This window comes from Ictidomys tridecemlineatus, chromosome 4 (genome assembly GCF_052094955.1).
Source record: "Ictidomys tridecemlineatus isolate mIctTri1 chromosome 4, mIctTri1.hap1, whole genome shotgun sequence".
NCBI lineage: Eukaryota > Metazoa > Chordata > Mammalia > Rodentia > Sciuridae > Ictidomys > Ictidomys tridecemlineatus.
In genome coordinates, this window is record NC_135480.1 from 97,900,286 (window position 1) to 97,916,291 (window position 16,006).

The following is a 16,006-nucleotide window of genomic DNA, read 5'->3' on the forward strand; positions in this document are numbered from 1 at the left end:
CATGCTTCAAGGAGGAGTGACCAGAGGGGAATTTCATATCCTCCCTTGACATCTAAACATATTTCAAAAACAGAGATAAATCCTAGAATTTGAGCCCTATACATGTAAGAAGCTGCGTATAAAACAGAAAGTGGAATCCATCTTCAATGATGTGTAAGTCCAGGACCTCTGAAAAGATGAGGAAACAGGCAAACAAGTCTCCCCTCAAAGTCTGGAACATAGGGTCCCACAGATACAGAAGTAGATGACATTCCAGAGAAGATTATAAAAAACTGATTAGTAAAATGTTAGATGAATTTGAAGAAAGTCTAAGGAGTGAATTAGGAGAGCAAGTTCAAGGAGATGAAAGACTACTCAAAGAAATAGAAATATCGAAACTAGTCAGAACTCCTGGCAATGAAAGACACAATGAATCATATTAAAAATTCACTTTAAAGCATCACCTACAGATTAGATTGCATAGAAAATAGAACAACCCTTGAAGTCAGAACTTTAGGCCATAAAGGCAGGATACATGAATTTGAATACATGGGATACAATAAAGAGAAAAATATTAGAGCATGAATGGAATATATAGAAATTCTGGAACAACATTAAGAAACCCAATCTGACAATCATTTGGATAGAAGAGACTGGAGATACAAGCTAAAGAACATTTAAATGAGATAGTTACAGAAAAGTATTTCCATATCAGAAATGAGATAGACATCCACACACCAGAGCCAAAGAGGGCACCTATTAGACCTAACCAGAAGAGATATTCTCTAAGACATAATCAAAATGCATAACATAAAATAAGGAAAGAAGAATAAAAACTTCAAGAGAGAGACATCAGGTCATATTTAAGGCAAACCAATAAGGCTCACTTCAGATTTCTCAATCCAGACACTAATAACAAGGAGGAGCTAGAATGAGATATTCCAAGCTCCAAAAGAAAACCACTGCCTTCCGAGTTTATTATATTCAGCAAAGCTCAGTTTCAATTTTGAGTGGGAAATAAAAAAACCTCCCAAGACAAAAATAGAGAAAAGAAATTCATGACCACCAAGCCAGCACTCTAAATAATACTCAAAGATAAATTTCACACAGAGGAACTAAATAACAAATCCCAAAGCTCCAAATACAGGCAGATCAATAAAAGAGTAATCTGTGGGGACAAGTGCATGAAGTCCTGCATACATGGCATACATTAAGGGCGTCTGAGTGGCAGGCCACTCCCTTTGTGCAGGTGGCTTACCTCTTAGGCACAGCCCTGGGCTGTTAGGCCATGTGTTGCAAGTCCCTGTGTTTTCTCCAGGGCCCACTCCAACTGGTTGCTGCAAGGGCAGTTAGCAGACATTGTATTGGTGGCTGCCTGTAATCTGCTTAGCTACTGCCTGAGTATATACACATGGTAACTGTGCAATAAAATCAGACTTGATTAGTGACTCCCCAGCCACGCTTTCCTCTACCCTGTTCCATGGACCTCCTTGCTGGAGGAGAGAGAGCCCTCGAAGTAATCTATACAAGAATGAAGACAATATCAAATATAACAAAAAGTCAAATTGTGTCATGGATGTTGTGGCATGCCTTGAATATGATCCTGCTTTGGCTCAGCCAAAAAGACATAGAGAATTCTTGACCAAAACTGCAACATTTAAAGAAGTTATAGCAATTACAGACTCTGAACTAAGGCAAAAAATACATCAGATTTACAGGGTACAGTATATTCAAGACATCATTTTGCATACACCATCTGTTTTTGAAGAGAATTTTCTTTCTACTTTCATATCTTTTATTTTCTTCAACAAAGTTGAGATAGTCAGCATGTTGCAGGAAGGTGAGAAGTTTTTGTCTGAAGTTTTTGCACAATTAACAGATGAGGCTACAGATGATGATAAAAGGTGAGAATTGGTTAATTTTTTCAAGGAATTTTGTGCATTTTCTCAAACATTACAACCTCAAAACAGGGCTGCATTTTTCAAAACTTTGGCAAAATTGGGAATTCTTCCTGCTCTTGAAATTGTAATGGGCATGGATGATTTGCATGTCAGATCAGCTGCTGCAGAAATATTTTCTTATCTAGTAGAGTTTAGTCCATCTATAGTCTGAGAATTTGTAATGCAAGAAGCCTAACAGAGTGATGATGATATTCTTCTTATTAATGTAGTAATTGAACAGATGATCTGTGATACTGATCCTGAGTTAAGAGGTGCAGTTCAGTTAATAGGACTTCTTTGTACTCTAATTGATCCAGAGAACAAGCTGGCTGCACCACTTTTAACTAATCCTTCAGAAGACAAATGTGAAAAAGATAGAATAGTTGGATCTAACAAAGACAACACAATTTGCCCTGATAATTAACAAACAGCATAGCTACTTGCCTTAATTTTAGAGTTACTTACATTTTGTGTGGAACATCACACAAACCATATTAAAAACTACATTATGAACAAGGACTTGCTAAGAAGAGTCTTTGTCTTGATGAATTCAAAGCACACTTTCCTGGCCTTGTGTGCTCTTCGCTTTACAAGATGGATAATTGGCCTTAAAGATGAATGTTACAATTGTACATCACCAACGGAAATCTTTTTGAGCCAGTTATAAAGGCTCTTCTAGATAATGGAACTTGGTACAATCTGTTGAATTCAGCTGTTATTGAGTTGTTTGAATTTATAAGAGTAGAAGATATCACATATAGTTGAAAACTTTTATAAAGCGCTTGAATCGATTGGATATGTTCAGACATTCAAAGGCTTGAAGACTAAATATGAACAAGACAAAGACAAAATCAGAAACTGAACAGGGTACCATGTATATTGTGTAGTAACAGATTTTGCAGAGATTCAAAAGCCTTGGAAGAGGATGAAGATATGTGACTTAATGAACATGAGGAGGACGAAGGAAAAGCAGTTGTGGCACCAGTTGAAAAATCTAAGCCAGAAGATGATTTTCCAGATAGTTATGAAAAATTTATGGAGACAAAAAAGCAAAAGAAAGTGAAGATAAGGGAAACCGTCCCAAAAGTGCATCTTCTGGTGGCTTCAAATTTACTTTCTCCCACTCTGCCAGTGCTGCTAATGGAACAAACAGTACAAACAGTAAATCTGTAGTGGCTCAGACAAGACCAGCAAGTTCTAATGGGTCTTCTTCCAAAACTACAAACTTGACTAGTCAGTAACAGCCACCTAGGGAAGTTTGGTTAGATTAGTGGATTATCCAGATGATGAAGAGGAAGATGAAGAAGAAAAATCATCCCCCAGGAAAAGATCTCGTCTTGGCTCATAAAATATTTACTGGGGGACTCCCGACGTGTGGTCTTCTTACAAAAATGCTGCAACTGTTCAATGATTGGAAAAATCTGAATTACAAAGCTTTTTCATTTGAATTTATAAATATACAAGGAGTAGCAGAAGATCCTCAGTATATCATCTAGGAGAGTTTAACTCTGTTTAAAACAAAAAACAAAAATAAACAAAAACCCCAAGATTCCCAGGAACTTGATTGCTTGCTAGTAATTAAGGGGTTTGCCTTTTCAGGCTGTAAAAAAGGAAAAAAAATTTAAGTAAAAAAAAAAAAAGAAAGGCTAGTTACCAGAATCTGGATTATAGTTTATCAGCAAGGAAAGTCTCAGGTTTGAGGGAAGGAAAAGATTGGTAAAATAATGCAAGGTTGCTCTGGGGGGTATCCAGGCTAGAAAAACATTACAACGCTTCAGTTGCAAACCCAATAACATCACTTGTATAATGGTCCTGGCCATTTTGTTGTTTTAATCAGTTGCCTCTTAAAAAATTATGGAAAAAAAATAGAACTATAAAAAAAGAAGAAGAAGTAGTGAAGATTTTGGGACAATTTCTTTGAAGACTTCACAGAAATTCAACGTTTTGAGTAGTTGGAGGGAAATACACCCTGTATTACAGCACCCATTATATTTTCTACACCAAGAATTTTCAGTATGTATTTTGACAAAAATAAGTTGCATTCAAAATGGATAGTTTTGTTAATATAATTTTAAAATCAGCACTTTTGAGATGATAGCAGCCAAGAAAACAGTTTGTTAGTATTCCATAATGATCCTCTCCAGAATCTTGGGAATGGACAGAACAGAATGTTTTTCATCAACCTACCAGTATAATCCTTTGTAGAAGATAAATTCTGAAGTCCCTTTTTGCTTTGTTAGTAAAAAGTGTTTATCTTCAGAGCTGCAGGCAAGTATTAAAGCATAATTTATAAAACTAATTTAAAAAAACAGTGCTGAATTATAGTATTTAATATCTAGAAGCCATTTTGATCCAAGGAGTTAAATGTCAAGTCACATGCAGTAAGGAGACTTTTCCACAAGCAGGCAAGGGTTTATGTAATACAAACACTGCTTTTTTAAAAGACTAAAAGCACATTCAATGTATGTAAAGGAATTTAAAATAACAAATTGAGGCAAACAATTACAATGTTTTATTTTTAGAATAGCAGTTAACTGTAAGTATTTTAATGTTAGTTTGCTCATCTATGTTCTGAGATCATGCTGAGATGAGAAAAATGTCCCCAAACTATAATTTAATGCATTGGGAAAAAGTAATCTAAAAATAGTAATTCTAGCTACAGTCTTTAGATCACCTTTGTAATGTATTAATGGGTCTATTTTTCCATAAAACAGATGTTTATTTTGTATTAAAAATACCACTGTACTTGTTTTACATTATTTGTATACATGTGGTGATATTAATGCTGAACTGTAAAATTCAGGAATTAAAATGTAACCCTGTTTAAAAAAAAAAAAAGAAAGACACAGGTTAGAAGAATGGATCAAAACACAAGATCCAACCGTATGCTGCTTATAAAAGATTCGTCTTATAGGCAAAGACACCCACAGGCAGAAGGCAAAAGGATGGAAAAAATATTCCATGGAGACAGACCCTAAAAACAAGCAGGAGTAGATGTTCTTAAAGGATATTTCAGCACAAACTGATAAGAGAAGACAAGGAAGTTTGTTACATCGTCTTAAAGGGAAAAAGAAGATATAATGATAGTAAATATTTATGCCCTAAATGTTAACACACCTAATTTCATAAAAAAATACTCCATGACATTAAATCTCAGATACCAACACAATAATATTAGGTGATTTTAACACATCATTATCACCAATAGGTCATCACAACATAAAATCAATAAAGATGTTTCCAACCTAAATGATACTATAAATCAAGTGGATCTAAAAGTCATCTACAGAATATTTTACCCAAAAACAGCTAAATTTAACTTTTCAGAAATTCATAGAACTATTTCCAAAAAGACTGTATTCTAGGTCACAAAGTAAATCTTAGCAAATATATAAAAAAACGATATTACCCCTCTGCATCCTATCAGATCATAATGAAGTTAAACTAGATAGAAATCAAAAGGAAGAAAAGTAACAAACAATATAAGCACATGGACATTGAACAATACTCTTTTTTTCCTGATTTTTTTATTGGTACATAATTTTTACATAAAAGGATTCATTTTGACATTAATGCATGGGATATAATTTGCTCCAAATTAGTAATCAGGACTTACCCTTGCCCTCCCCACTCCTCCTCCTTGTTAATATTAGTGTCTTGTGGATATATATAATGATGAGTTTCACTGTAGTATATTCATATATGTATATTGGAAAGTTAGTTTTATTCCTCTGTTTTTTACTTATTCCATTTCTTTACCCACTCTCCCAATCCCCTACTTCTGCTCCCCTGACCTTTTATTTTGACAGAATCCTCCCCATGGTTTATTTTCTGTCTCTCTCTTATGCACCCCTGCCCCCTTTTAGAGTAGCTTCTGCATATCAGAGGAAACATTCCACCTTTGGCTTTCTGGGTCTGAGTTGTTTCACTTAGTATTATAGTCTCCAGTTTATTCATTTACCAGCATAACATAATTTCATTTTTTTATGGTTGAATATTACTCTATTGTGTATATATACCACATTTGCTTTAACCATTCATCCATAGAAGGGCACCTGAGTTGGTTCCATAGTCTGGCTATTGCTAATGGTACTAAAATACTAATGTGGCTTCCTTCTTATAGTATGCTGACTTTAAATCTTTAATATAGTGAGAAGTGGGATAGTCTGGTTATATGCTTTTAAATGAAGAATGGATCAAAGAAGAGAAAAGAGAAGTAGTCAAGAAATTTTTAGAAATGAATGAGACAAGAGATAAAACATATCAAAATGTCTGAGACAGTACAAAAGCATTTCTAAGATGAAAATTTTTACCGTAGTGCCTACATTGAAAAATAAAATAAATAAGCTTAAGCACCACCTCAAGGCCTTAGAAGAAGAACTAACTCCAAACTCAGTAGAAAACAGAAAATAATTAAGATGAAAGCTGAAATTAATGAAATTGAAAATTAAAAAAATAGCCAGGATCAATGAACTAAGAGCTAATTCTTTGAAGAGATAAATAAGGTTGATAAACCCTTAGCCTAAGTAGGGAAAAGAATGGCAGAAAAGACCCAAATCACTAAAATTAGAGGTGAAAAGGAGATATCACCATAGACTGCTCTGGAATACAGAGGATATCAGAATTAACACCCACCATTCATAGCCTGTGGTAGTGGAAACTGGAGACCAGGGGAACCACTAGAGACCCTTCACTGGAACACCTCAGAGAGTGGTGTCAGCCAGAATAATTCTACACCACAGATCACCTGTGGAAAATCCACAACCAGAGTTCCTGCACTCACAGTGAACTATCAGGATCTTCACTACTGTGAAAAGATCCAGGAAAGGGGACCAGGTACAAGGTGATCCCCACAGCAAACACAGGCGCTCTTTAGAGCCTGCATTCTGAACTACTGCACACAATAGACACAGACAACTTATAATACTGTAAGTATCCTGAGCTGACAAACCAGAAGCTGCTGGTGGGAGTTTCATAGCAACTAAGGAATTGGCTCCTGTGCCCCTGCAACTCAGGAGAGATCCACAGCCAAAGACTAATGGACATATGCTAAAAGTCCAAACTCCAGTGAAATTTAAACCAAGATTCCACAAAAATTTTCTTCATCTTTACATGGTATACCATAAAAAACTCTAATGTCAACTTGGATCATATAAATAACTCATTAACTCAGTGAAGATTTTAATTACTTTTAATCACAGATGAGATAGTTTGCAGTTGAAGTTGAATCAAGATAATCATTGGCCACTTAAAAAATGCCAGTACAATCCTGAGGAGTAAAACAGGCACAGTCCCTACAACATAACAGTTACAATTCTAGTATACAATTAAAAATTACTCAGCATAGAAGGAAACTGGAAACCTATAATATTTCTCAAAGGATGAGATGATTGATGGAAACAAACACTGAAAAAAGATGTTAGAATGATCAGACAAGGGGGTTGGAACAGGTATTATAATCATGCTAAATGTGGTAATGAAGGGAAAGATAAGAAATATCAGCAAGATGGAAGAACCATTTTAAAAGAAATGAATTTTACAACAGAACAAAACAATATCTAAATTAAAAATATATCTTTTAGTTTACTATTTATACTACTTCCTTTCTAATGTTTTTTGCAAGATCAAGTTTATGTTTCTTTATTTTGTTCTGATGTTATAGATATTTACTAATTTTAGAGTGTTTGATTTATAAGTTTCTGAAATAGGCATAATAAATTATTTACTATGGCTGTGACATATCAAATTTAGCATGTAACTCTAATGTTTTCATTTTTGAATGTGGGTATTTAGCTAGTTTCATCCTAATGTATGGTGATTTTTTTTGGTAAATTTTTCCTTGTGTAGCATAACATTTTATTATTATTGTGTTTTTTCTTAAATCTATTTTTTACATATTAACATTAATATTTTTAGCTAAAATTCACTGAAGTAAATATTTAAGGAATGCAAAGAAAGGAATATGAGGCAGGAATTTTAAAAGAAGACAAATGACCTCTGATAAAAATCACTAATTTTTTTTGAACATGGTAGTAATAGGAGATTATTTGTTCTGAATCCTTCTAAAGAACCTTTTAAATAAGACTGAACTTTAATCAACTATACATGACAGCAAAATGCTTTTTGACTCACTATACACAAACGGGGCACAATTTTTCACCTCTCTGGTTGTATATGAAGTAAGGTCACACCATTTGTGCAATCATACATGCACCTAGGGTAATGATGTCTGTCTCATTCCACTATATTTCCCATCCCCATGCCCCCTCTATTCTCCCCTTTGCCATTAGAACAAATTAAAAAAGAAAAGAAAAGAAGGATATTTTCATGTAAACACAGAAAAACCTGTCTCCAGTAAGAACTGCACTAAAAACATATGCTAAAGAGAATTCTTCTGGGGGAAGGCAAAATATCCCAGATTAAAAACATGGAAATTGAGGAAGAAAAGAATAATAGTAAATAGTATAAATATATGGCTAAAAAATTAAAAGTACATTCTGGTGACTAGTATAGCCACACCATATTTTCCACCCTTCAGGTTTTTAGGATATATATTTTAATTCCTCTTATTATGAACCTATCTTGTCTTTATATATAACAATTTTCTTGCTAAGAATCTGTAACTGGGTCTTATTTTGTGTCCATTCTTAAAATTTAGACCTTTTAATTGGAGTGTTTTAAACTCTTTAAATACAAATATCAATGAGTTTGGGTCTAATTCTGTTGTAATTGTCACTTGTCCCTGTTTATCCCATTCCCACATTGCTTCTCTGCTTCTCCATTCCTTCCCTGTTTTTGAATTGTTGGTTAATACTCCATTTTACCTCTTTGACTTACTAGTTGTATATCTTAATTTTTTAAATAGTTGCTGTAGGTGTTACAACATGCATCTTTCTTTAAATAAAATTAATCTCATGGAAAATGCAAAAAAATTAGACTGAACTTTAAACAATGAGAATGACTGGAAAGTTTAATATAAATATTTGTGGTAAGAAGTAAATATCTATTAGCTTACAAGAATAATTCTAATTGATGCTTACAAGGAATAAAATACATACACAATGGTTGTGTACTCTGAGAATATGGATGCAATACTACCAAAAAAATGGTTGGACAGTAGAGAGAGAGGTGAAAAGTAGTATTAATTTATTAATTGCTTTATAATAGTAACGGGAGTAAATCACTTAGCACAAATTTGTTATAAAACACTCAACAAAAAGAAATTTACATATTCTACCCATAAGCTATTCTCTAGTGCAAAAACTAATAATTTACTTAAAGTGTAACAGTAGAGGCTTTGCCACCAAATCAGACATGAGACAAATAAACTTCCTATGTTCTATTACAGTTTAATGTTGGACTGGATGTATTTGCTAATGTGACTGGACAAAGGAAAGCAAATAAGTTGTTGGAATTGGAAAGAACGAGGTAAAATAGTCTTTCTTTTCAGATGCATGGGATATTTTTATGGAAAACCCCAAAGTAGAAATGGAAGAATGGCTACAGACAATAGAAGGACTGAGCAAAAAGGCAGGAAATACATTTAATGTATAAAAATTGTAGCTTTCACATGTGCAGACAAAACCAGAGAGAGGGTCAAATGGAACAGACGATCTGGTATATGGTTGCCAAATGACAGCAAGGTATTCAGTTATACAGTTTTACATGTGTCCAATATTTACATGAGGAAAACTCAAGAAACCAAATTGAACAACTGGAAGGGGAAGTACTTTGTTAGACTGAAGCTATTGTTTCTTGTAAAGTTAATTCATATATTCAACGAAATAGAAATACCCTGAACATTTTATGGACCAGGCAGGTCAATTAGAATATTTACTTGAAAGGATAAATAAGAAAGAATAGCCAGAAAAATATAGGGAAAAAGATATCAAGGGTGGTGTGTTAGCCTTTTTAGATATTAAAGTTTTCTTCTAAAATTTCTCTTAAGTATATAGAGTAGAATTTGTATATGGATAAAAAGGCAGTAGAAGAGATTAGAGAATTAAAATAGATCTTATAGAAATTTAGTATGATATAAAGGCTGCACTCAAAATCAGTGGAATGTAGATGGAATTTTACTAAGAGGAATAGAATAACTTGATAGCCATAAGGAAAAGCAAAACTAGGTAAATATCACATACAGTTTCACAGCAAATATCAAGTGAATCAGATGTATAAAAACAAACAATAAAATTATACAAAACAAAAATATAAGAAAGCATGGGTAGACTCCCTTTATAAGCTTGTAGTGGAAAATCTCTGAATAAATTTACCAGAAACAACAAGGGAAACTGTATTACTAAAATATAACGTTTGCATGAAAAGTAAATCATAGACAAAATTAAAAAAAAGCAAACTGGAACTATATATTCAAGAAACTTATGCACTCAATTGGTACAAGAACTCATTTAGTGACATGGAAGGTTGTGACCTTCTCAAGGGACATTTATGGCATGTAGAAAGTAGAATCCGATTAGATTGGATTGAGGATGAATGAGAAATAAGAAAATGGTGACAATGTCCCTCTGAAATGGGGTAGAGAAGGAGAGAAGAGAGCAGAGTTGGAGTGGGATAGAAGGGGAAGGACTGATTTACAGGTTCTGAGTTGATGGAGGTTACAAGTGGAAGTTTCAAACCAAAGAGAAAATTGTTCATACCTTTGTGGAGTTTTGAGAAATTATAGACATTATCCAGGCAATGACTAAAAGAGATATCAACACCAGCAGCATTTTCTGAAGCACTGCATTTGAGGACATGATGAGAGTCCTAGGAAAGACAACACAAGACAGAGCCATACCCAAAGTGAATCCCTCTGTACACATTATTTTATTTTTCACCTGCAATTAGCCCCTGAGACTTTGTTCCTCTTTGCTGAACCACTTTCTCTCTCTTACCAACCAACCCACAGCACCAACCCCTTTGCCCACCTGTTGGTTGTTCCTTATTCAAGTTTTACTTAGTTTTTTTGCTTCCTCCTTCTAAGACCCTGAAATGGGAAGCAGATGTCCATTTTATAATCTCTCATTGCTCTACAGTTTCTTAGTTGTAGCATTTACCACAGTTTCATAGACCTCCATTAAAAGAAGAAGCAAAAAGTTTAATTCATCAGCCTGTTGTTAGGGGGGAGACTTGAGATAGCTGATAAGGCCACAAGAAAATGTTTATGTTACAAAACATAATCTATAAATACCTTTAAAGAAAGTTGGTTCTGTTAATTTGTCAGGTAAGCTGGACAAGTGACTTTTGTTTCCACTGGGGATTTAGTAAGAAACAAAAAGGGAAACCTTTACATCTTAGACCCAAAAATATCTTAAAGCATAAAATCTAACTTCTGTTTCTGTGACCACTTTACCATGGATATGGTGGGGAAGAGTGTGAGACTTGTGGAGGATTGGTCATCCTGACCTGGGAGTAGAATTCTCTGGAGACGCCTGAGATCAGCATCTCTCTGTCTCTAGCATTGTATTGATCTAATCTCTCCAGTGCAGATACCATCTGACAAAATTCCCACAGTTCTAATCAGAGATAAACCTGAGCTGCTGGAACTTCCCACTTAGAACAGTTTATCAGCCCCACCCTGGGAGTGCATGAATATAGTTTATCTAGACAAACTTCAATGGATAGTATTTCCCTTTTACTGGTGAAAAGGGAAGCTGAGAATTATTTGAACCAGTTTTTGCTCCAGGCCACTCCAGCTGATAGCTGATCTAGGAAGTCAGGATAGACATAAATGAGAAATTCAATACTGTGATAAAGATACTGAAAAAGAACTAAACAGAAATCTTGGAAATGAAAGATACATAAATCAAATAAAAAATTCAATTGAAAATCTTTTCAATAGAGAGAAAGCACTCAAATATGCAGACAGACCCCAATGGAATAATAACACCTCTTTCTCCAATAGATATAAACTCAGTAAAGACTCTTCAGACCTAAAATATATTATAAATCAAATGGACAGCTATAGGATATTTCATCCAATGACACCTAAACTCACTTTTTTCTCAGCTGCTCATGAAAACTTCTCCAAAATAGATAATAATTTAGGCCACAAAAAGTCTTTGCATATATAAGAAACTTATATGATTCATTGCATTTTATGGATCATAATTGAATGAACTAAAAATTAGTACTAAGAAAAGCTACAGAAACTATATAAACACATGCAGATTGGACAATACACTAACAATTTTTTTAAAAAATTTCTTCTTATTTATACTTGGTGTATAAAATGTAGTATATATATACAACATCATAAAATCATTCGTTTTTAATGGCTGAATAATATTCCATTGTGTATATATACTACATTTCCTTTATCCATTCATCTGTTGAAGGGCAGGTTTTTTTTTCATAGCTTAGCTATTGTGAAGTGAGCTGCTATAATCATAGATGTGGCTGTGTCACTGAACTATACTGATTTTAAGTCCTTTGAATATACTAAAGAATGGGATTACTGGGTCAAATGGTGATTCCATTCCAGGTGTTTAGAGTAATCTTCATACTGCTTTCTAGAGTAGTTGCAACAATTTGCAGTTCATCCACCAAATACAGGAGCATGCTTTTTTCCCCCACATCCTGATCAACATTTATTGTTACTTGTATTCTTGATTGTTGCCATTTTGACTGGAGTCTGAAGAAATCTCAGTTTAGATTTAATTTGTATTTCTCTAATTTGCTGGAGACGTTGAACATTTTTTTCATATATTTTGAACAATATACTTTTGAATGATTAATTAGTGAAAAAAGAAATAAGGGAAAAATGTAAAAATATTGAAAATTAAATGAGAAGAAAGATACAATGGATCAGAATCCCTTGATAACTGTGAAGGTGGTTCTAAGAGAAAGTTTTTTCTACTATTTTCCTTTTTACATATTCATAACAGTAGAGTGTTTTTGACATATTATACATACATGGAGTCTGATTTTCCATTCTTATGGTTGTACACAATGTGGAATTACACTGATCATGTATTCATATATGAATATAAGAAAATAATGTTGATTTATACTACTGTCTTTCCTGTTTACATCTTCCCCTCCCTTCTCTCATTTTCCTTTGTCTAATCCAATGAAGTTGTATGACCCCCCTTCTTATTGTGGGTTAACTTCTACATATCAGAGAGAACATTTTGCCTTTGGAATGGGATGAAATCTTAGTGTAGTTTTAATTTGCATTTCTCTAATTGCTAGAGATGTTGAATAGTTTTCCATTTATTTTGTTGACTGATCATATTTCTTTTGTGAAGTGTCTGTTCAGTTCTTTTGCACATTTATTGATTGGGTTATTTATTTATTTTTTTGGTGTTATGTTTTGTGAGTTCTTTATGTATCATGGAGATTAATTCTCTGAGGTGCAGGTGGCAAAGATTTTCTCCCATTCTGTAGGCTTTCTGTTCACCTTATTGATTTTTTACTTTGCTGTGAAGAAGCTTCTTAGTTTGATTCCATTCCGTTTATTGATTCTTGATTTTACTTCTTATACTTTAGTACTCTTGTTGAGGAATTCAGTTCCTAAGCTAAAATGATGGAGAGTTAGGCCTATATTTTTTTTTTGTATGTGCAGGTTCTGTGGGCTAATTCCTAGGTACCTGATCCACTTTGAGTTGAGTTTTGTGCAGGGTAAGAGATAGGGATTTAATTTCATATTGCTACATATGGATTTTCCCAGTACTATTTGTTGAAGAAGCTATCTTTTCTCCAATGTATGTTATTGACACTTTTGTCTAATAAAACTCTATTAATGTGTGTTTATCTAAGAGAAAAATTTATAGTTATGGGCAGCTACAAGAAAATCATAAAGATACCAAGTAAACATCCCATTCATTGATGCATTCCCATGCCCTAAGAAATCAAGAAGGCATCATTTACAAAAATAGAAGAAAATAAATAATTAATTTCAGAGCTGAAATTAATGAAATGGAGAATTAAAAAAAAAAAAGAAATCATAGAAATGAATAGTTGATTCTTTGAAAAGATAAACAAGATTCATAAGCCCCTAGCCAAAACAAACAAACAAAAAACCAAAAACAAAACAACCCCCCCCCAAAAAAAATAAAGAGGGTAACCCAAATTAATAAAATTAGAGACAAAAGAGGAAATAAGGAGTGTGGGTGACAGTCTGAGACCTTGCCACCAAGCGGGGAACCGGAGAGATGGACAAGACTGACCTCAAGACCGTATAGGACCTCAACCTCACCTCGGTGGTGCAGACACTCCTGCAGCAGATGCAAAATAAATTTCAGACCATGTCCGACCAGATCATTGGAAGAATTGATGATTTGAGTAGTCACATTGATGATCTGGAGAAAAACATTGCAGACCTCATGACACAGGCTCGGGTGGAAGAACTGGAAGGAGAAAACAAGATACCTGCCACACAAAAGAGTTGAAGGTTGCTAATTACCCTGAAATCTGGAACACCATTTTTCCAAGCCAAGAGAAGACTGACTGACTTTTTGCAAATAACTACTAAGTGTAGACAGGTTTTATATTATAGTGCATTATTATCACACATTATGTAATAAGTTTTTAGAGTGATTTTTCTCCCCAGTTTCTGGAACATGGTATCTTCACATCTTGAAACTTGATCAGTTGTGCTCTTAATTATTAAACACTAAAATTTTGGCGGTTCCTGCATAAAATTGTCAAACTTTTTAGTGTATTTTTGTGAAGTCCTTTTTTTCCTGCCATTCTTTTGTAGTAATTGCTGTTTGATAAAAGTTGCTGTATAATTTTTTATTAGATAAGTAGTAAATCCTTCAATTATTATTGGACTTGATGAAGTAAAACATTTGTAGAGTTTGGATTCTTTCATTTTCAGCACAAAGTGACTGTTGAGCTAACACTAAATAATGTGTTGGCGATACTTTCCAAATGGCTAGAAGTTGTTTATTCAGAAGTGTCTATCACTACTTTGTTGCCAAAACTCCATTTTACCACAACTTATGACTAGTCTATGAGATTAGATGCTAAAGTCAGTGAAAAGTAACCACTGCCACTGTACTGCGTTAGCATTTTTAAATACAGGAAATACCCGAATAGCCTGATGTAATGAGGTATTCATTTGTTAGAATTTTGCATGAGATTCTAATACTTCAGTAGGCCTCTAGTTGTTCATCTACAATGTTTACCACATACACACACAAAGGGGGGGCAGGATTTTAAACTCAATTATTCTATCCTTTTTTTGAGCTATTGATTGAAAAAGAAGAGAGAATATTGAGTCTGTGCCAATCACTAGGCTAGAAAATGATGAATGACTGGTAGTAGGCTCAGGTTTTTGAACTATTTCTTACCTAAATTCTTTCAGAGTAATAATTTTTGTTATTGATTATAAAAGACAGAGTTAATAACATTTGCCATTCAAAAATGCAGTGACCATGGTCTTCATAAAGGCAAACCCAGAAAAGAGTAGAGTTTAAGTCTCCCATATCACCAGTCTTGTTTGTATTGCAAATATATAATATTAAGAAACATTTTGTCTTACTTATAGATTATATGGGGAAAATAGATTCTGTAATAAAGCCACCAGGATTGTCATCCAGCTGCAGCAGCTCTTGGGAAGGGCCAGCAGCAGGTTCTGCAGTGTAACCTGAGTGTGTGCTGCCTGAACTGGGCCCTGGGCCTACTGCAGCCTGCATGCAGGGTGTGTTCAGGGCTCTTGAGAGCAGTAGAAATGACAGGCTGCTGGTTATTGGAGGATGGTGCGGATTTGGGGAGGAGTTGACTTCTTTGAAGTAACATTTTTCAGAGGCCAAAATAAAGGTGCCTGAAATCCTGTTATTGAAAAAAAAAAAAGAAGAGATAAGATTTCAGACACCATAGAAATCCAGAGGATTGCTAGGGACTATTTTGAAAACTTATACTCCAACAAATGGTAAAATCTAGAAGTGGATACATTTCTAACCACATGTGACCTGTCAAATCAAAAAGAGAAGATGTATAAAATCTAAAAAGACCAATATCAGGTAATGAGACAGAAGCAGTAATAAAAGGCCTGCAACAAAGCAAAGCCCAGGACCAGATAGATTCTCAGCTGAATTCTACCAGACCTTTAAAGAAGAGCTAGTGCCAGTGCTCCTCAA

General features: G+C 34.2%; 1 protein-coding gene and 3 pseudogenes across 2 annotated transcripts in view; 3 read left to right on the forward strand and 1 right to left on the reverse strand.

Annotated features, from left to right (window-relative positions):
* Nucleotides 1-16,006, reverse strand: part of LOC101956106 (NXPE family member 1) — an 83,310-nt gene that overhangs the window by 12,291 nt on the left and 55,013 nt on the right. The window contains exon 1 of one of the 2 annotated variants that reach the window (XM_005334198.5): nucleotides 10,577-11,239. The exons of the other annotated variant lie outside the window; for it this stretch is intronic. Coding sequence (XP_005334255.3) covers nucleotides 10,577-10,741 — 165 coding nt within the window. The 5' untranslated portion in view covers nucleotides 10,742-11,239. Of the gene's footprint in view, nucleotides 1-10,576; nucleotides 11,240-16,006 lie in introns of those variants that run through there. 2 annotated transcript variants of the gene reach the window in all.
* LOC144377449 (serine/threonine-protein phosphatase 4 regulatory subunit 3B pseudogene) lies at nucleotides 285-2,508 on the forward strand (annotated as a pseudogene).
* On the forward strand, nucleotides 2,428-4,538 carry LOC101972030 (serine/threonine-protein phosphatase 4 regulatory subunit 3B pseudogene; annotated as a pseudogene).
* On the forward strand, nucleotides 14,075-14,952 carry LOC144377191 (heat shock factor-binding protein 1 pseudogene; annotated as a pseudogene).